The sequence below is a fragment of the Lissotriton vulgaris genome, chromosome 3_1 (genome assembly GCF_964263255.1).
Source record: "Lissotriton vulgaris chromosome 3_1, aLisVul1.2, whole genome shotgun sequence".
NCBI classification, from domain to species: Eukaryota; Metazoa; Chordata; class Amphibia; order Caudata; family Salamandridae; genus Lissotriton; species Lissotriton vulgaris.
In genome coordinates, this window is record NC_141689.1 from 1,369,580,154 (window position 1) to 1,369,600,801 (window position 20,648).

Here is a 20,648-nt window from a genome sequence, read left to right on the forward strand (position 1 = left end):
CTTGCTGCCACATGCTTCTGAGTGGGATAGAGTGCTCCATCTTGCTGAGCTGTGGAACAAGAGTGCCTGGTTAGGAGTTGTAGTGTTAGCTACCTGTACACATGCCCCATGGTAATGTTGCTAGCTACCTTTGGGGTAAATCAGAGGGAGTGAATGTTGGATCTGTAAGACATGTGTTGGGAAGAGTCCGGTGTAGATAAAAGGAATTGGGCCTAGGAGGTGTAGCTTTGTAGTTGTGCAAGACAGTACATAGCAGTGTGATGCTGGACATTTGTTTGACCTTACCAGCCTCTAGTCCCCCGGCTACTCCTGTGAGACTCTAAGGATGCAGTATGGCAAGCACCTTCTCCTCCCATGCAGTGAATGTTCTTGGTGGAATAGGAGGGCCACCCCCAGTCATCTAAGCCAACTGGCTATTCTTGTAGGTCTTTGCTTTCACCTGCCTCTTCAGGTCAGGCCACCAGTTTATGATCTCCTTCTTGGTGCGCGGGGTGGTCCCTACTGCATTGACCTTGACGACTATCCTTCCCCACATTTGTACTCTGGTGGCTAATGGTGTCTGTTGGACCACGTTACCAAACAATTATGGTTCTACTCTGATTATCTCATCTGCCATGACTGACAACTCATTGTCAGTGAATTTGGGCATTTTCTTTTGTGCCATGGCGTGTGATGTGCAAATGGTCTGAGGTGCAGGTGTGAGGGTGGTGGGGTTGACGTAGGTGGGGTGTTTGTGTGTGTGTTATTGTGCTGGTGAGATATATGTTGGTTTGCCTCTCCAGTGTGCTGTAGGGTTTAGTTCCTTCAGGGCTGGAGTAGTGCAAAGGAGTCTGGTCAGGGAAGGGGCAGGTTTTATACTCACCTATGTGGGTGTGTCAAAATAGTGTATTGCTGTCAGATGTGTTGTGTGATTTGTATTTTTTTACTTGCCATGGGGGTGTGTCCTTGGGGTGTGTTAGGTGTTTTTGGGGGCTGAGCTAGTTTGATGTCTTCACTTGGTGGCCTTGTTGTGTGTTTTTTTTGTCAACCGCCATAATAGTTCCAGTGCGGCCACTGCGGTGGGTATGCAACAGCCCTTCCGCCTGCTCTCCCATTCATCACTGATACCAATCACGGCCGTCGGAAACAGCGGATCATTCCACTGTCACCTCAATGGTATCCAACTTGTGCGTGCGGTTCACTCCGCTGGCATAGCGGCAGGTTTGGGTTTTTCCGCAGCGAATCAGACCGCCGCTGACAGATTTTTACCTGCTCCGCCCGCTACTGGCCGTTTGTGGCATTTATCCGCTGCTGGTCTGATTTTTCTGGCGGCTGATCTTCTTAATCTGACCGCCGGTTTTCCCGCGGTACTTGCGAATGGTTAATTTCTGATGCCATGGTGGTCAGAATGTTTTTCCCGCCGCCATCCTGATAGACCCCTAAGAGTGAAGTTCCAATGATGGGAACTACAACCCCCAGCCTAAAGGGAGGAATACACACATTGATGTGCAGAAACAAATCTCCTCATAACACTAAGGCATATTTTAGAAATATTTTAATCAAGGATTTGTTGACTCTACTTCTAGATGAAAATTAGTGCCACTTACCAGATATTTAATGAATGTATCAGTAAGTGGACATAAAGTCGGAGAAAGTAAATGCACACCAAACAGCACCCACTGTATTGGTCGTGTTTCCATCGTCTACCACTGATGGGCTCAAGTAGTATTCTAAGGGGCAGTAGATTTATGACAAGACCGGAGGCTAAGATTATTCAAACTTCTTTATTGCGCCACACGCAGCAGCTCCTTTAAAGAACAAAGAACATTAACAAAGTTCTAAGAATCCAACATAGGGCCAGAACCACCAGCCATCTTCCTTCTTTTTTGCTTCGGCTCAAACAGATAAGTCTTGTGTGCTGTTGCTCTTGCTGTTGTATTAATACTAAGCGTTTGTAAATTGATTAGAGTTCCTTTGCTGTGATGAATCAGGCATGTATGAGTGGGATTTAAAATAAGAGCCGAAATGGCAATGTATCTATGCTACAGCCTATTTATAATAAACACAAGAGAAAAGGTCAAGGCACTCTAGACCTGCACTGGTTTGACTGATGTTCTAGCTAAGTTATTGGGTTCTGAGAGTTCACTTATTATGATTGAGATTGATAATTGACTACATTTTTGTAAATTTGATTACAACACTCACTAATTTTCTCTCTCCGTTCTTCTTCCTCTCTGGATCTATGGTCATCAGCGCTGGGATGCCCAAGGGTAGCTACGCGCTTTATAAATCCCAACTCAACTCAACTCAACTCAACTCCTATTTATACTGTTTGGGATTCGTGAGTTTTTATTATTTAAATTGTTTGAGGGCTTGTTGAAATCTTGTTCACGAAATTGGCATTAATTTGTGTGCTGCGTCACAATGCTCTAGCCCACGTGCATGTGAAGCATGTAGCGCCATGTCAAAATGTATGCTTGGATTGCAAATTTGTAGGAGCGGGGAACTCAATTCAATTAGGAGTTCCCCACGGTATCAGCATTTCCCAAGCCTTTATGTTTTTTTGTGGTTCCATCGCCTACCACTGATGTGCTCAGGCAGTATTCTAAGAGGCAGTAGATTCTTAGCACATATACACATTGAGATCACGAAGCTTACAACTGAGAAAACATCTCACATCTGTTTACAAAACCCTTCCATGTGCTTCCGCGGTAAAGAAACAGTCACATTATCAAGGCATTGCTCATGAAATGTCAGTGTGGGCTAAATATGACTACCATCTAAAAATATGGTAGACTTGTGCGCAGACTAAGAAACAGAGAAGGGTTATATACAATGAAGCGGCAATGTGTGTCATTAGCCTACTGGGCTTAACGGCAAGCTCCACCACTTCAGGAAACGCAAGACTTCACCATATTTATAAGAATGTGGTGCAGCCTTGCGTATCCCCCTGCGATGGCACTAAGATTAACAACTTAGCGCCAACGTGGGCACCCTTGTACCAGAGTGTAAGGGTGTCTGCGTGCAGGGGAGGATTTGTTATGTTTAGGAAGGTGTCCTTTCCTGCACACAAACAGTCCTAAAATGCAATTTTGTAACTTTTAGGTGTGGTGCTTCATGCAGCACCCATGTAAGTTACAAAATGGCATTTTTAAAAAAGGGTTGTTTATGTACAGGAAGAGGCACCTTCCTGTACATAAACAAACCATGGCATTTTGCTTTTTCCATGTGTGCTGCACAAGGCTGAACACAAGGAAAAAGCAAAAATGTGGAGAAATAATGCATTTCTCCTTGTTTCGCCAACTTAAGACCAGGATTTTCCTGGCCTTAATTTTGGAACTGCCTCCTATGTACGCCACCCTTGTACGTAGGGAGCAGCGTCAAATGCAATGGGTGTTGCGGTGGAACGCCTACCACAACACCCACAGCATCGCCCCTTTCAGGCTAAGCATAGCGTGAAAGGGTGCCGTATGTACAAGGCAGTGTCAAGCCACGGCTTAACGCTGCATTGTACATAAGGCAAGGCCCCTATCGCCACGGGCACATCACAAAAAGTGCTGTTCCTGTGACGATAGGGGCCTGTACATATGCCCCAGAGTATAGTGTAGCAAACTGTTCAGCATATAGGTTACCATTGCTGAACATAGTGTTGCAACACTGTACTGGGACAAGTGTGTGTGCGTGTCCGTAAACAACTATTCTGTATTCACTATTGAAGCCATTTTATAAACTTCCTAAAACAAGGTGATATTTACAGTGTGGCCGTCATGTGAATCTTTCTGAGCACTATATGGTTGCACAAAAGGAGTACCTTTGTTTATGTTTCGATCAGACACTTGCCGAGCGTAGGTATTTATTTCCGGATGACCATAGGTCTTGTTGATACGTTGTCTGGGGCCTGGCAATGCACATTCTTCTCCGTTCACGGACAAAGTTAGTTGAGGAGGCTTTGGCTGTCCTGGTTCATGGGTGAGGAGCCTGTGTGTGGCATTGCCGTATGTATCCCCAACCACACTTCGCAGCTTTGGAACATACCCTGTGAATCTGGGGAAGAAATTGTAATTCATGTGAGACTGAGGTGGATATCACTCCATGGAAAAGTTTATTTCAACAAAGTTGAGGCAACAGAAGGTGGCTAAATAGAACCATTGTTCTGAGAATTCCTATGCTCAAACAAAAAGCTCTGCTTACTACCCATTTCTATTTTTCAAAAATGTCTTGCTTCTCGCTGAATGCGTATGCCTATGCTGGAAGGGTTGTGGATGATTCTCTTTTTTTATTTGACATGCAGAATCTTTTCCAGTTCTTCACCAACCATCCTATTTCAAACAAAAGGCATCTGCAACAAACAGTACTTCTGGGCTACATCTACCTTCCACCGTCTCAAATCTAGATGAGGTTTGACAGCTACTAGCTCACCATAACCCATTGCTGATGGCTCGGTGGTTGTCTAAGGCAACATTTGAAAGGGACTTTGCCTTAATTTCCAGACACCCCGAAAGCTGTGAACATTCTTCTCCCTTCTGAAGCAATTTAAATGCAAAACCTTTCGCTTTTGGAACATGTACATGTTGTAATTTTGAGTATTTTTGAAAACTAGTTTGGTATTTTATGCTCTATCTGCACAATAAATGGCGATGGACACCATTGTCAATATAGTTCCAGTTCTGGGACAGCTTGACAAACCAGGCACATATTTTTCCTATAGACATTGCAGTAGGTATGGATCACCCGAATTTTCACAAGAACTGCTTCTCTTTGTGTGGTGAACCATTGTATTATTTATATTTGCAGAGTGTATCTTTTAACCAACATCCCTAACAAGATGAAACAATAGAATAATACTGTGCACACATGTTTTTATGGAAAAAACAGTAAAATGCTTAGGCCCAGATGTAATCCTGTTTTTTGTCGTGGGCATGTCATTTTTTGGCACAGCCATGATGCAAAGTCTTATTTGTGATTTACAAGGGCACACAAATCTAGATTTGCATTGAGTTGTGTGGATTTGTAAAAATAAATGTAGCGCAAGGCAGCGCTGCCTTGCATTATCATGCATCAGGTGGGTGTTACATGGCTGGCGTCTGGATGTTCCTGTGCATCCACTCGTATTTTAACAAAGACCCATATTTACAAAGAGTTTAAACATGGGCTGGTGCCAAAATGGTGCTCCTACCTAAGCTTTATGTATCAAGGAATACTATCTTCATTTCTCCTTGTTTTGCTTATCACTTTTTGAAAGTAGGTATTTTCTTGTCTAACCATCCTGTGTGCCTCTGCCTTTTGTGTATTCCCTGTCTGGGTTTAGAGTGACAGGAGCAGGAGATATGCATTCACACTAGATTTACACAAGGGGAGTTTGAGGTTTGTTCTGTCTTTCCTGGTGGCTCATAGCCTGGCTGATTAGACCTAGCTGCATTTAGAGTAGTGGGAGGAGTATTGCATAATGCGACCTCCTGACCGCTGCAACACTACCAAGGAACGGACGTTCCCTGATGGCTGTGGCAGGGCAATGGTCCGACCTCATTTTCTATTCACACTCTCTACGTTTGAGCAGAAGATCTTAGTTCTCTCTCTGGTTATAAGGTAACTGATCAAACTAGTGCCTGCAACAAACACCCCCTTATTTTAAACCACTTACATTCTATTCTCACTCTCCATGATTGAGTTGAAGATTTTAGTTTGTTCTCTTGGTATTAGGTAACTGATCAAAACTGTGCCTCCTACTCATGTTGTATTCTTACATTTGAACAAGTGACTTTTGATATGTGCAGAAAGTCAAATAACATACTTAGGTATTAACATTATAAGGATATATTAACAAACATATGGCAATGAATATAAATAATGTATTATCTAATGTTGCAATTTTTTTTAAGGGTGGGAAATTGAATGAGGATTTCATGACAACAGTGAATTTTGTGACGATGAATATTTGACCTATAAAAATGTGTATACTTAGCTATTAATTCTTTCTGAGTGAATTTGGTGTTTACTTTACAATAGAAAGCAGAGTATATAATGATGTCAAAGCTCTAGCTAGAAATGTATACCTATACCAAACATTTTTCAGATCACAATGAGCAAAGGAGAGTTTGATTTCCAACATTCTAATAAATGCACCCATGCCTTTGTTCAAATATATGTGAGACAACGGAACCTTTCAAGTATAACCATATGAACTAATGAAATAACATTAACGGGGATATCTACCTTCATCATTTCATATAATTGCATGAAATATAAAATTTACTTTGCAAAATTGTAAAACATAATCTGTTACTAGATCAATAGCTAATTTAGCCATTAACAAAGCAAAAGTCATCAACAAATTACAGAAATGTTCAGCTTTTTGGCAGAAATCTAAACCAGAATCACTGAGAAGCATTACAGCTCCTTGTCAGGATCAAAGACAGCTAGCTCACTGTGGAAGAATCAATTGTTTTGGGGAATGATAATTCATACATTCAGCATTGTCAAGAAATCATATATTATACCATCCGATGAAATGGGGAATCCTCCTAATAATCCTTAGGGGCCGATTATGATGGAGGATTTTCCGCATCCTCCGGGCCGGCGGAAGCCACCGCCGGCCCGGAGGATGCGGAAAATCCTCTGCGGACTCACCAAAGACCCACCGCCACATTAGGATGGCTGGTGGGTCTTGGTTTCAGTCTGCCGCTTTTCCGCCCCGGTTGGCTTACAACCGCAGCAGAAAAGCCCTAATATGGTGGCGGTGTCTCTCAGACACCGCCAGACATATTAGGATGGCTGGCAAAAAATGCTTTTCCGCAGTGGGTTCTCCGCCGTGGAAAAGCATACGTATCTTCACCTCGGGGGCCTGTAGCGGGCCCCCCTGGGTGAAGGGGGGGTGGGGGGTGCACATGGGGGGTACCTCTGGTACCCCCATGCATTTGTATGCAGAAATCGGCCGCTTTCTGCATACAAATGCAATGTATGCATGTTTAACATTGTTAAACATAGAGGATGTGACCGCCAAGTTGGCGGTCACATCCTAATTGCACAGGAGGGAACGCCGCAACCCATGCGGACGTTCCCTCCTACTCAGGGCTCGCGGACGAACGCAAATCCGTCCGCGATCGTAATGTGCCCCTAAGTGACGGAACATCTTCCTGAATTAAATGATGGCTATACTGTTAAGGGCACTATTCCTTCACTTATTATAGCTGATACTGCAACTGTGGGTAAAGTATTAAAATATATAATGTGATTTCAGATAATTTCCCCATGCTAGAGGAAATCAGGTTAGGATACCACTTGCACCTGACCAGGGAACTGCTGGATGCAGATTGAATGTTCTTCCAGCAAAAACTAATTACACAAACGCAATTTAAAAAAATATTTGCCATATAAAAGAAACTTTTGAATATAGATTACATTCATATCTTTATTAGGTGCAGTAAACTAGAAACATTAAAACGTTTCAGAAAAGATACACCTAGTGAAAGGTGTGAATAGAATGTAGATAAATGTTCTGTAGTGTGTAATGAATTTTCAAAAGTTTAAAGTACATCTAAATCTCAGGGAAATGGAAAATAAGATCTCTATATACTAAGGAACTAAGTTTAGGGAGTTGAAAAACAAAATGGGCTCTACACCTTGCACAATAGATTTCAGAAAGTCCAACCTTAGATTCACTGATAAATGGTACCATATGCATAAACATCAACCAGCATCACTGATTTGTAGGACCATGGATTCTTAAAAGAACTTATAAGATTAATACATCTTTACTCGAAAAAAGAAGTGACTATTTTGCATAGGACCCGTACCCTCCAGATATGCCCCTGCCGCCCAACTACCCTAGACATGCAAGATCCCCACATTTGAAATCACCAGAGATTCAGGTGGGGTTAAAAAGGCCATGTTTATTCACCACATTGTATAAACATGACAAGCAATAACATGCATATCTAAAATCACAAGTTATAACATAACTACATTTATGAGCATATCATGCTCCATCACCTTCCCAACCCTAAGGGAGGAACACCATCTGGTTCGCATCTCGCAACTGGGTATCCTACGCCAAGTGCCGTGCACCTGTCCCTTAGAGTGGGGGGTCCCGCCCTTCTATCCTTGTCCGCCATTACCGGGGCCCACCTCTCGAACACCAGGCTGCCCAGGGTCACCCGGGAGGCTCGAATTCTGTCGCCCTAGCCTTCCCAGCCGGTGGTCACTTCCTCCCAGTGGAGAGCTTGCCATATCCCGCCTCAGAGCTGGCCTATGGAGCCCGGCAAGCGGGCTCCCATCCATCTTGTTTAGCCACTATTTACTGATCGCAGGTCTCTTCTCCGCCACAAGGGTGGCCAAGGCCCACAGGTCTGACACCCTCCCCACCTGCGTTCAGAATAAATGACCAAAGTTCTCGGATAAAAGTATCAGTTCCATAGTCCGACAAATGTACCCCATCCTGGTGGTACATCGCTTCTCCTAGAAATCATCGGTGCTGGAGGTAGCGCAAGCGGCCCTTCACTGAGCACAACCTTGCTAGTTCGCCGTTCAATCGCCTCACCGAGACGTTCAAAGATCTAGGACGCACTCCTGGGCCCCATGCCCTGCGTGATATCATGCCAGACCAGACTATTTTTGTCGATGGGAACTCATGCCCCAGCCAGGCAAACTCTGCTAGTATGGCTTCCTTGACAGCCAAGCGCCCTCTGTCGACCATGTCGTTGCCACCCAAATGTAGAACAATCCAATCCGGCGATTTGTGCTCTTGTGCCCTGAGCTCCTTGACGATCCGCCTCAAGTGTCGGATACGCATCCCTCCAACGCCGTGCCATACGAATTCGGTCTCGCCCAATGCGGCCGGTTTCACCACCTCTCTTCGCTGCAAGCGCACCGCCGCGCGACGCACGAAAGAGTTCCCGAGTACCCATACCACGGAAGCAGGCATACTAATCAGAAAGGAGAGAGATGAAGCCGTTAGACACTGCACACATATGTTTTTACAACAGTTCCGGCCTCACATATCGCTTATAGCAGTCAGAGGTCCAGCGACCTACACCTTTCACTACGTTGGGGGCGAGACCGGCCCCTGCCGCCAAAGTTGCGGCGCCAATCCTAAAGGAATGAGAAGAATAGCCCACTGCTCCCAGACCCAGTTTCCCCAAGGCCAACCCGAATACTGCTTTAAATTGATATTGAGACAGGCAATTCCCATTTTCGTGGATGAAGAGAGCCGACCCCCCCCTGCTGGGCGTCGGGCCAAGTACGCCTGCATACGGGATACGGGGCAGGCTGCTATCCCTGGGGCTGGCAGCAAACGGATGGTGACCCCCCCTTCCTGTTTGGTCTGTCTTGGAACATCCCAACCGCAGTACTAGGCCCCCTGAGGAAAGGGAGATATCCCTGAACTGCAACCCTCCCCCATGGTCTACCTTGGAGGCCCCAACTATCTCACTCAGGCGAAAGGCCCCGTAAAAGGCTAGCCAGAATGCCGCCCCCAGCATGATTCCTTTGAACGGTGACTGGCAAATAACAGGCAGTACCCCCAAAATATCAATCAAGGTCGGGAGATCCAGAGGCCTACGACAGTCCCGCCGTGGCCCGTCCAATCGGGCCCAACCCGCTAAGGCCTTCCTGATCAAGAATGAAGCCCCAGGGTCCCGCTCCCCCGCCAGTTTAGCGAAGAAGCCTATCGCTGCCAAGGAGGCCCTAGCATAGGACACTGATTTGCCCTGATCCCGCAGAACCTGTAAGAAGGCATACATTGTTTCAGTTGAGAAGATCCTAGCCTCTCCGGCTTGTTCCACAAATGATCTGTAAACATTAAACTGTGACTGATAGGCACGTTTGGTGCGGTCACACAGAGCGGCACCTACCAGCCCCCTAAAGCGGGGCTCCAATTTTCCACAGTGACGTAGGGAACGTCGTCATGCGCTCTTCCGCCTGCGGGTGGAACCTCCGGAAGTCCTGCAACTTGGAACGAGACAAAGCATCAACAGCATGGTTATCAACACCAGGTATATGCGCAGCCTTAAAGGTCAAATTCAATTTCAAGCATGCCAACACCAACAACTTCAGCAACCTCAGCACATGTGGGCAAGTCGCCCCTTGCCGATTGATAACCTGAACCACTGCCATGTTATCCGACCAGAAGGTCACGACCCTGTCCCTGAAGCGCTCCGCCCAAACCGAAACTGCCACCCAGATGGGAAAAAGCTCTAGAAAGGCTAAATTCTTAGTCAAGCTTGCTAAGTGCCACTCCGGTGGCCAAACCGCCCCACACCAGGCAGGGCCCAAGATTGCCCCAAAACCAACACTTCCAGCTGAATCGGTGTATAATCCTAGCTCCACACTGGACACCGGCGGCACAGGCCATACTACCCGCCCGTTGAAATCTGCCAGGAAGTCTTGCCACACCTTGAGGTCCTCCTTAACCCCTGCTTTTAACCTCACCCGGTGATGCTTCTGGGTAAGACCCACCATCGCTCTGGCTATAGACCTCGAGAAAGGGCGTCCCATGGGAATGATACGCAAAGCAAAGTTTAGCTGACCCACAAGAACTTGTAACTGATGTAACGTCACCTTTGGACACGCCAAGGCTACCTCAATGGCTAGGGAAAAGGCCTTCACTTTATCCATTGGCAATCTACATTCCCCCGCTACTGTGTCAATTTCGATGCCCAGGAAGGACATGCACGTGTCGGGCCGACTGTCTTGCTCGGTGCCAGCGGGACCCCAAAATCCTTTAGCATAGCCACCAGCTGACTTAGGGCCAAAGCGCAGGCATCCGACAATGCGGGACCCATCACCATGAAATCATCTAAGTAATGCACCACATCTGTACATCCTGACTTTTGCGAAAACACCCATTGCAGCATGGAGCTAAAGGTCTCAAAGTACTTGCAGGAGACCGCACATCCCATAGGCATACATCTGTTGTAATAAAATTGCTGTTGGACCTGAAAGCCTAGCAAATGGTAATCCTCAGGGTGTACCGGTAACAAGCGGAATGCTGACTCAATGTCGGTTTTCGCTAACAACGCTCCACGGCCTAGCTCCCTCACTTTCTGAACCGCTGCATCGAAGGACGAGTACGTCACTGAACACACTGCCGGGTCGATGGCATCCTTTACAGATGCACCCTTCGGTGAAGATAAGTTATGGATCATTCTGAATTGTCCCGGCTCCTTCTTGGGTCTGGATACCTGTCCAACCAAAAGATCAGCTTCTCAATATCAACAGGAGTAGGCAGTTTAGACTTGGGGAGGCTTGATCTCCTTAGAGGCATTACCCCCCCCGTTCTTTGGATTTCTTGTTGCACTTTGGTTCGGGATGGGACGGGTGACCGCAGTAGGCGCATGCGTGTTTAAACTTGCACTGCCCGGGGGGCCATGTGCACCCTTTGCCATTGAATGCCCAGCATGTACCTTTCTTCTCGCCCGGCCCTCCCTGGGAAGTCCGAAAGGGCTGCCTAGCCGGGTGTTCCCTAGTGCTCACACTCTCCAACCAGGCATTGACCTCAACCTGATCCCAACAAATGGAGGGGATTTCGTCCTTCGCCCAGCGAAACTCCCTATCATATGTCAACCAGGCTGAACCACCATGCGTGGAGTGAGCCTTCACGAACTTATTGGTATAAAACACCAGCGGAATCGCCAACTCTGGCCTTCTTTCCAACAACACTGTCATATAAACGTGAAAGCCGCACAACTAATTGGTAATCGTCTCCTCAATCCTAGGTCTCCGATCTAGGAAGGAGTGTTCTTTCCCCTCCCTGTCTTTGTAATCTTCCTCTCTTCTCTTTGGCCTGATAAGGGAGAATATGTCTACGTAGGCACCCTTCCAAATCTTCTCTCGCATTTCCACACTCACATGCGTAGCTAACATCCCTGACTGGGACAATACGTTCCCCTGACTAACCCCCACTTCGCTGCTCCTTGCTGTAGCGTCACCAGGCTTACCTCCTGTAGGTGTTACAGCTATCGCTGTCGCGGGGGGATGGGCTCCAATCGCTACACTAGGCAACGCCTCGCGCGACTCGACTAAGAGGGCCAACTGCCTCTGAATGTCCTGCAATGCGCCCTGTTCTGTGGCCAGAGGGGGCCCCCACGGTGCCGCCGCTCCAGCGCTCAATCTCTCCAATACTTTCTCCGGAGGTGATAGTTGGCCCACTAATGTGGAAACCGACGCCAGCAAGCTATCTAACGGATCGCCCACGGCTGCCACTGCGGCCACCGGCTGCGGTGGGAGTGGGGCCGGGGGGACCGTGACTACTGGTCCCGGGCCTCCCGGGGCCAACGCCTTCAGCGCCTCCCTAATCTCGGACAACACTGAACCCACTGGGTCTACTGGCGCGGGTACATTCGGAATGGGGACAGAAGGGTACACCTGCTCTGCGTCTAACGGAGGCATGGGGACGGGACCTACTGATCCCTCGTCCTGTTTCCCCCTGACAGGGCTAGGCCTACCCTTCCCCTGCCTGGCTCCCCCTTTCCTTTAAGGCTGTGCCTTGGGTTTCTTCTTTGATGGAGGATCAGCGACCTTTGGTGGCACCCCCCTGCGCGGCCGCTCTACGACCTCGGGCTGATCCCCCTGAGAAGAGTCGCTCTCATCCCCGCTATCGGGAGCCTCCTTGCTCAACTTCCTCAGCCGTAATTTCATAATCTGTGCCAATTCAGGCTCAGAATCCTTCCGCTTTTGTCCTCCCTTTTCGGGCGCCATGCTAACTATCTTGCGCTTCGCGCTACCTTGCTATAACACCTAGCGCGCCCCGCGTTCCCTGCTCCCGCACCCCTAAGCACCGTTCACGCCGCCCGGCAGGAACCCGCACCCCGAGGAACCATGCACACAGCCGTAAGCCCCGTAAGGTAGCGACACTCCTATCCCCTCCCAGCACCCACCGTGACTCACGTCTGCCCACGAGGCCCTCTGAGGCACTCGACCCCTTACCTGCCTACACGAACGATGCTCGAGCCTTCTGCTTCTAGAGTTTCGGAAAGCCGGCCCGGATCACGAGAATGGCCAGGTGCCGGCGTAAGCAGTCAGGTATCAAGGAGTGATAGCGGGGACAGAGACCCCAGTCACAGGGAGTTGAACCTAAATAGGCCCAGAGTCTCCACCCCCTAACCCTCGGGTCACGCGATACCGCCGGACCGGAAATGAGTCGGCCGGACGCCGATTGGGCCATCTGCCCGACCAACCACCAGAGACCAGGAGCGGGCGGGGTCCGGAGAGGCTGGGTTCTAAGTGCGCGCGTCGCGATTCTCCGCGCTTGTCAAAGTATCTTTGTGATACATATAATACTCATCACCTGCTTTATAACCAGACAATGTGTATGTGAGATAAAGTGCTCTCTGTCATACATTATAAGGATATTGCAAGTCACCAAGGAGTCCCTTGACCATATAAGGGAATGGGGTCCAAGGCTGAGTTCCAGTATAAGGATATATAACTCAGAGCGGGACTTGACACCTGTAGAGGCTCTAGATTGTTTGTGCAAGAAAGAACAGCCAAGTGATGTGGGAATTTATTGTCTAATTGCTCTAGTTGTGGAATGGCCGAATATGGAAAACCTCATTCCAGTCTATCACATTGGGTTTCAGCAAAGGTTTGGTACAACTGATAACCTAAAAGCGATTTCTTTAGTAATACACCAGCTTATTCACTTTAGGCAAAGCACATGTATTGCTGTTTTATGGATTACGGGGAACCTTGTGATGGGGTTGAATAGTCCATAGTCTCAGGCAAGTTCAGAGCTTGGGATATCACGGATACCCTTTTGAGAACCATTGATTAATTGTATGTGAATATATTAGTTATAGTGAAGCAGGTTCTGAAATTATTTATGTCAACCAGGAATAAGTATGAGCGGAAAATCCGTTCCGCTCGCGGATTTCGCGGATTTTTGGTAAATCCGCAATCCGCGAACTCCCGCGAATTTACTGAAAATCCGCGAGATCCGCGAGCGGCGGATTTGGGGGGCAAAAGTTCAAGCCTGTTGAACTTTTAACTATTTTAGGATGGCGCCGGCAAGCTGCCAGGGCCATCCTAAAATAGTTACTAAGTTAGCTTCAACAGGAAGCACTAATAGATAAAATAAAGCAGGTGCTCGAGCACCTGCTTTATTTTATCTATTAGTGCCCTGATGAAGCTAATTTAGTAACTATTTTAGGATGGCGCTGGCAGCTTGCCGGCACCATCCTAAAATAGTTACAGGATGATGTGTGTTTTGTCAAGGCTGGGTAGGTGTGCGTTCTCCCCATATCTATCGTCGAAAATTAGCTATGATGCTTGATGGAGCCTTTGCATAATTGACTTTCACGAGCTCAATCCCTGTGCAGTTCCTGTGACCACGAGCTTCTCTGATCCGTGCCTGTCCTTTTATACACACAAGAGGCATGTGAACTCGCATATAAGCCCCGTCCGTTTGGCCCCTCCCCACACACTAGTGGTGTGTGCACCGTCTTCGCGCCCTTTACCCACTTGATGGACAGCTCACTCGAGGGACCCTGGCGCTCTTTGGTGTGATGGCAAAGTTAATCAGCCCCCCAAAAAATGTGTGTTTTGTCAAGGCTGGGTAGGTGTGCGCTCTCCCCATATCTATTGTCGAAAATTAGCTATGATGCTTGATGGAGGCCTTTGCATAATTGACTTTCACGAGCTCAATGCCTGTGCAGTTCTTGTGACCACAAGCTTCTCTGATCCGTGCCTGTCCTTTTATACACACAAGAGGCATGTGAACTCGCATATAAACCCCGTCCGTTTGGCCCCTCCCCACACACTAGTGGTGTGTGCACCGTCTTCGCTCCCTTTACCCACTTGATGGACAGCTCACTCGAGGGCCCCCGGCACTCTTTGGTGTGATGGCAAAGTTAATCAGCCCCTCCAAAAATGTGAGTTTTGTCGAGGCTGGGCAGGTGTGCGTTCTCCCCATATCTATCGTCGAAAAATAGCTATGATGCTTGATGAAGGCCTTTGCATATTGACTTTCACGAGCTCAATCCCTGTGCAGTTCCTCTGACCACGAGCTTCTCTGATCCGTGCCTGTCCTTTTATGCACACAAGAGGCATGTGAACTCGCATATAAGCCTCGCCCGTTTGGCCCTGCCCCTCACACTAGCAATGTGCACCGTTTTCCCACCCGGCCATTACCCACACAATCTGCAAAATCCGCGAATCCGCAAATTCGCGGATTTTGCGGATCGCGAATCAGCAAATTCGCGAATTGCGAATTCGCAAAATTCGCCCATGCTAAACCAGGAACTTGAGCGGGGATGTGTGCTGGCAGCCTTGTTATTCAATCCCTACTCCCCATCTCCCAGTTTCCCATTAAGCATACAACAGAATTGTATTTAATCACATAGTAAACAACCTTAATATTGAATTTTAAATATCGTGCTACCAAAATATTATAGCAAGAACACTGACTAACAAAATATTGTGAAAGTAAATATATATATAGTTAACTTCACTTTTACGTAACTTGACGATATAGGCATATTAAGAGTACTTCATTGTGGAGATATGAAGAGTAAATTAACCTTCACAATACTTAGAAGTCAATGTTTACCCTAAAATATTTTGACAGGATGGTATTCTTGTGCTTGATATTCTGATGTACAAACGATCATGTAGCAAAGGACTTATAAATGGCACTGGGTGCCGTGATTAGATCAAACAAAGCTATCAGTCTTGGTCAACATACGTACAACCAAAATATTGGTATTTAGTCAGAGGTGTGGGAGGGCTGCCAGGTGGTGGTTGGATTCCACCGATTGTTAGAGAGAAGAGTGATACAGTACTCCTAGATCTTTTGCCATTTTGGTTATAAACTGTTGCAATGACTAATGGGCTTAGTGAAGTGAATGCAGGTTTAGAATGTTGAGTTTGCGGTTACACTAAGATGAATAAAGACGTGTAATACTAAGCTCCCTGTGTGGCATAGTCATTGGCGGGTACTCAGCCTGGTGAGCACGCTACAACTGGCAATGAGATAAGGGGAAAATAACCTGAAGATCGACAGTGCACTCCTAGAGCGTTTGCCATTGTCCAGCAAACTGCTTGTGCATGTCATGTGGGCCTCGGTCGAAGTGCAGAATTAATGTAGTGCATAGGTTGGGGTCAACGCGCACTTCCAGCCAATGTGAAGCATTTGAAGCTAACAAAAGCTTCAGTAAAAAATCTACACATCGTTGGACAATAACCTCCTGGGTAGACCGTATAGAGTGGCACCGGACTACTAAACAACCTAAAGCTATTGATCAGACAGAGTGATAAAGTGAAAGGGGGTTATAACCAGGTTTTGAAAAAGATGCCTGAAAGCACCGCAATTCAAATACAAGAAACGGTCATCTGCATTCTAGAACGGCGTAAAGAGAGTCATCTTACCACAGCGTTGGGTGGAGTAGCCCCTGAGGAAGTGCCTGTGGTTGTACTCATGGAATTGTCCATACACACAGTGGCATACCACAAAAGCTGCCGGTTGGCTGCTCGAACCACTCCAAAAGTCTCCAGAAAAGTAAAGGGCTTCAATAGAGACCAAGAGGGGTGTAAAGGTTCCACAGACTATCCAAGATGACCCCTAGGCCAGCGCAGCATAGGGCCTTGAAGATGGTATGGATGAAGGGGTCCTAGTGGACAGCAGGCCGTGTCCGAGAGAACTACATCCTCAGTGTCACCAAAATCTCATAAAGGGTTGCAATGCCACTGTTGTCTTGAAACCACCACTACCAGTCAATACCTTCAAAAAGCAAGATATTGGCAACAGATAGACTGCTTGGATCGAGACATTTGATGAGTTCATTAATGTGATAAAAGAAGCAGATAACAAGAACAATCTGAAATACCTTAAGAATTTGCTGGTGTAGGTGTAAAAGAACAAGTCATAAAGAATATGCTGTGAGCTGACAAAATTACATACTATCAAATCAAAGCATCCTTGAGCCTCAAGTTCAATCAAATGCTAAATGTAGATTAGGAAAGGTGACTCTTTTGTCAAGAATGACAGAAAGTTGGTGAAACCATTGACAAATTTGTTGAGAGAATGGATACGCTCATCAAACAAAGTAAGTTCAATAAATTTAAAAAGAGGAAGCAATATGTCTCAGAGTTATTGATGGATGTCTGTCAGATTCATTCAGAAGATGAATACTGAGGGAAACTCTTAGTCTGGAGCAAGTGCTAATGGCTGCTAGAGCCAAAGAACGTGTTGATCGACAAGCCACTGACATGGAGGCTGGAGTTGCCCAGAGTGAGTCAGTCATGAACCTGAAAAGTAAGCCAAAGCAGAAAGCAGAAGGAAATAGAGTGATGTCTCCACGAAAAACAAAGTTGTCCTTCAGGTGTGGATTTTTTTTCCTCACAACGGTATTTGTCCTGCCATTAGACAGATCTGTAAAGGCTGTGGGAATGAGAACTATTTTGTAATGGCACAAAGACAAAATTGCCACCAGAACGTTCCGAAGGCGACATTCGACACACACCCACAAGGCCAAGTAACCCCATCAAACGAAGTTGATCATCTAAATTATTGTCAAACAGTTCTTCATTATCAATATCAAGTGAAAGTGAACAAGATGGTTGTGCAGTGTCGATGTTTACCTCAGAGAAACGTGTGCATGTGAAGAAAAATACAGGTCAAAGAAAAGTCTACATGAAAAGTACCAACGTCATTCAAACATTTTCCGAGCATTATACTGAAAGTAAACAGTTGCTTAATACCTTTTATTATCGACAATGGTGCATCAATAAACATTATGCCAGAGGAGAAATACAGTGAACAATCTCCATTGACACAACTTATGCCATCGAAAATCAAAGTGCATAAATGGGCTGCATCGATGGCATTAAAAAGTCAAGTTTCATTTGTAGCAGTGATAAAACTCAAGAAAATAAAAGTACATATACCCATTCATGTACTTCAAGGTACGGCATCAACTGTGTGTTTACCCAGCTTCAGCACTGCTGCTGATATATGAAATATAAAATGTATCAGGAAATAGTAAGTCAGCTCCCTTCATTGTTTCGTGGGTTAGGAAAACTCAAGACCATAAATATACAATTACATATTAATGAGGATGTCTGTCCTATTGCTTATAGATACAGACAAATTGCATTTCATCTACAGTAAGCTGTTGAAAAAGAATTTGACTACTCACTCAAACATGTTATCATTGAGCGTTTCACTGGGTTGTCTGATAGTGGTAGTACCCAAAAAGGACAGTGAAGGAGCTGTACACATCTTTGTTGGCATGTGTCAAGTGACCAAGGCAATTGAAAGAGAACAACATTCAGAACCCCACATTGCCGACATGATAACACAATTGAACGGTGTGAAGGTCTTCTATCTCCTTGATATGAATAAAGGATAGCATTAGTTGGAACATGAGGAGAATTGCAGGTACATTCAAATCTTTTCTAAACTTTGGTCTTTTCCATTATAAAAGACGTAGGGCCCGATGTAGGTAACAGGGAAATACTGATTCCTAAATACCAAATTTTACCGATTCGGTATTTAGAAATCGATATTTCAGATGTAGGTAAGAATTCGGTAAAAAATACTGAATTCTTAATATTCGTTATTACCGAATCAGTAATTGAGATTTGGAGATAATAAATTCCTACCCATTCATTCTTATGGGCTTGGAGGCCCATAGGAATGAATGTGAAGACATTCGGTATTACCGATTCGGCAATACCAAATCGGTAATACCGGGAGGTAATTGAAGGGTGCCAGGGTGTCCAAAGGACACCTGTTGCACGCCTGAAATGTGCATGTGTGCACATGTGGCACACATGCATGCCCTAAGGGCATGGATGTGTGCCACATGGCACATAAAAAAAGCAAAAAAGTGCAATTTTAAAGGAATTCGATAATTACCACCAACTTGAAGTTGGTGGTAATTACCGATTCCTTAAGGCCCAAAAGCACTCTTTTACGTGCTTTCTACATTGCATTTAAGGAATCAGTATTACCGATTCCTTAAATGCAAGGCCAATTAGGAATCGGTATTAATGAATCGGTATTTACCGATTCCTTAACACCAAATCCTTCCCTACATCACAAATGCCTAAATACCGGTCGGTAACGGTGAAATTTACCAAATTTCACCCTTAGCGAACGGTATTTGGGCCACCTACCTATGGCCCTAAGTTTCAATGAGTCAACAGCTGCAGAGCTTTTTCAAGATGTCATTCGACATTTCATACAGCCTGTCATGAATGCTTTTAATTATAGAGATGACATTTTGATTTTCTGAGCTACAAAGGAGCACGATAAAGCTATCAAGCAATTGTGTTGCCTGCTCTGATGCAGGTTCAACTTTGAATGCTGAGAAATGTGAGTTCCATAAAACAAAGTGAAAATTCTTTGGCCATATCTTGTCTGATGGGGTATGACACCGATCCAGCTACAGTGCAGGCCTTTTCAACTGCCAGTCCCCCAAAGATGCTTTCATGTTACGATCATTCCTTGGCATGGCCAACTACTGTTCTGAATATATACGAGGCGTTGCCACTGTCAGCGCTCTATTTGGAGACTTGACGAAAAAGAATGTTTTATTTCATTGATCACATGAATGCAAGCACAGCTTCAAGAAAATTGTTCAAGCTAATGAGAACGCTAATGAAATAGCATCCTTTGATCCAAAGCTTTAATCCACAGTTTTTGTTGATAATAGCCCCATTGGGTTAGACACAATCCTTGCACAGCACAGCCGACACCCAAATCCTCGAGACATATTGTGGCATATGCAAGCAGAAGTTTGTCCCAAACTGATCGTGCTTATTCACAACCTAAGAAAGAAAGTTTAGCAGGGGTGTGGACTTGTGAACATTTACACATATGCTTATATGGAAAGCTTTTCGCACTTGTGACAGATCATCAAGCATTCTTGATCATCTTTGGCAATCCAAAGGTAAAGATGCCTCCTCGCATTGAACATTGGGGTCTACGATTACAAGAATACAACTACACAATCGTGCATCTGTCCAGAGAAAGATCAAAACCCTGCTGACTACTTTTCACAAGTGCCTCTACAGTGCCATGATACCCCTTCCAACGGCTAAAGCCTACAAGTTTTATTGTGAAATCAAGCACACCAGCTGACATTTCACTGGAACAAATAGTCACTGTCATGAGTCCAGATAGTGACCTGTTAAAACTAAAAGACATTATTACGGATCAGTCTTGGAACCAGCACACCCGACTTCTTACCAGTGATAGAGAGTACCAGAAGTTTAAAAATGTCACAGATGAACTGTCCATTACTCATGAAGGCATTTTCCTGAGAGGTTAGAGAATTGTTATTCTAGAAAGTCTGCAAAAACAGATAATTGAAGTGGCCCATGGAGGACATCGACACAAAATGAGCTCTCAGAGACGGAGTCTGATTTGCTCATCTCAATGAGACAGTTGTTTATATAACTGACTTTCATCGAAAACCACTCAACACACCTTTAACATGCCAGAGTTGCCAAAGCATGTAAGGGAAAGAATTGCAGTTGACTTCTTTGGTCATCTTGACAATGGACATCACTTGATAGTGATTGTTGATGAATACTCCCATTTTCCATTGATCGAAGATCTCTCCTCTATCACTCAAGAAAGTCATCAAAACATTAGATGGCATCTTTGCGACATGAGGTGTTCCTGTGATCTTAAAATCTGACAACATCCCACCTTTCCACAATGAGAATTC

The 20,648-nt window shown here is 45.7% G+C and overlaps 1 protein-coding gene across 1 annotated transcript in view; it reads right to left on the bottom strand.

Annotated features, from left to right (window-relative positions):
- The window catches only part of LOC147727916 (CIMIP2 protein GA14893-like), a 292,621-nt gene that overhangs the window by 198,766 nt on the left and 73,207 nt on the right, over positions 1–20,648 (bottom strand). Inside the window, exon 2 of the mRNA XM_086963199.1 lies at positions 3,791–4,023. Within this exon, the coding sequence (XP_086819325.1) occupies positions 3,791–4,023 (233 nt within the window). The remainder of the gene's footprint in view (positions 1–3,790; positions 4,024–20,648) is intronic.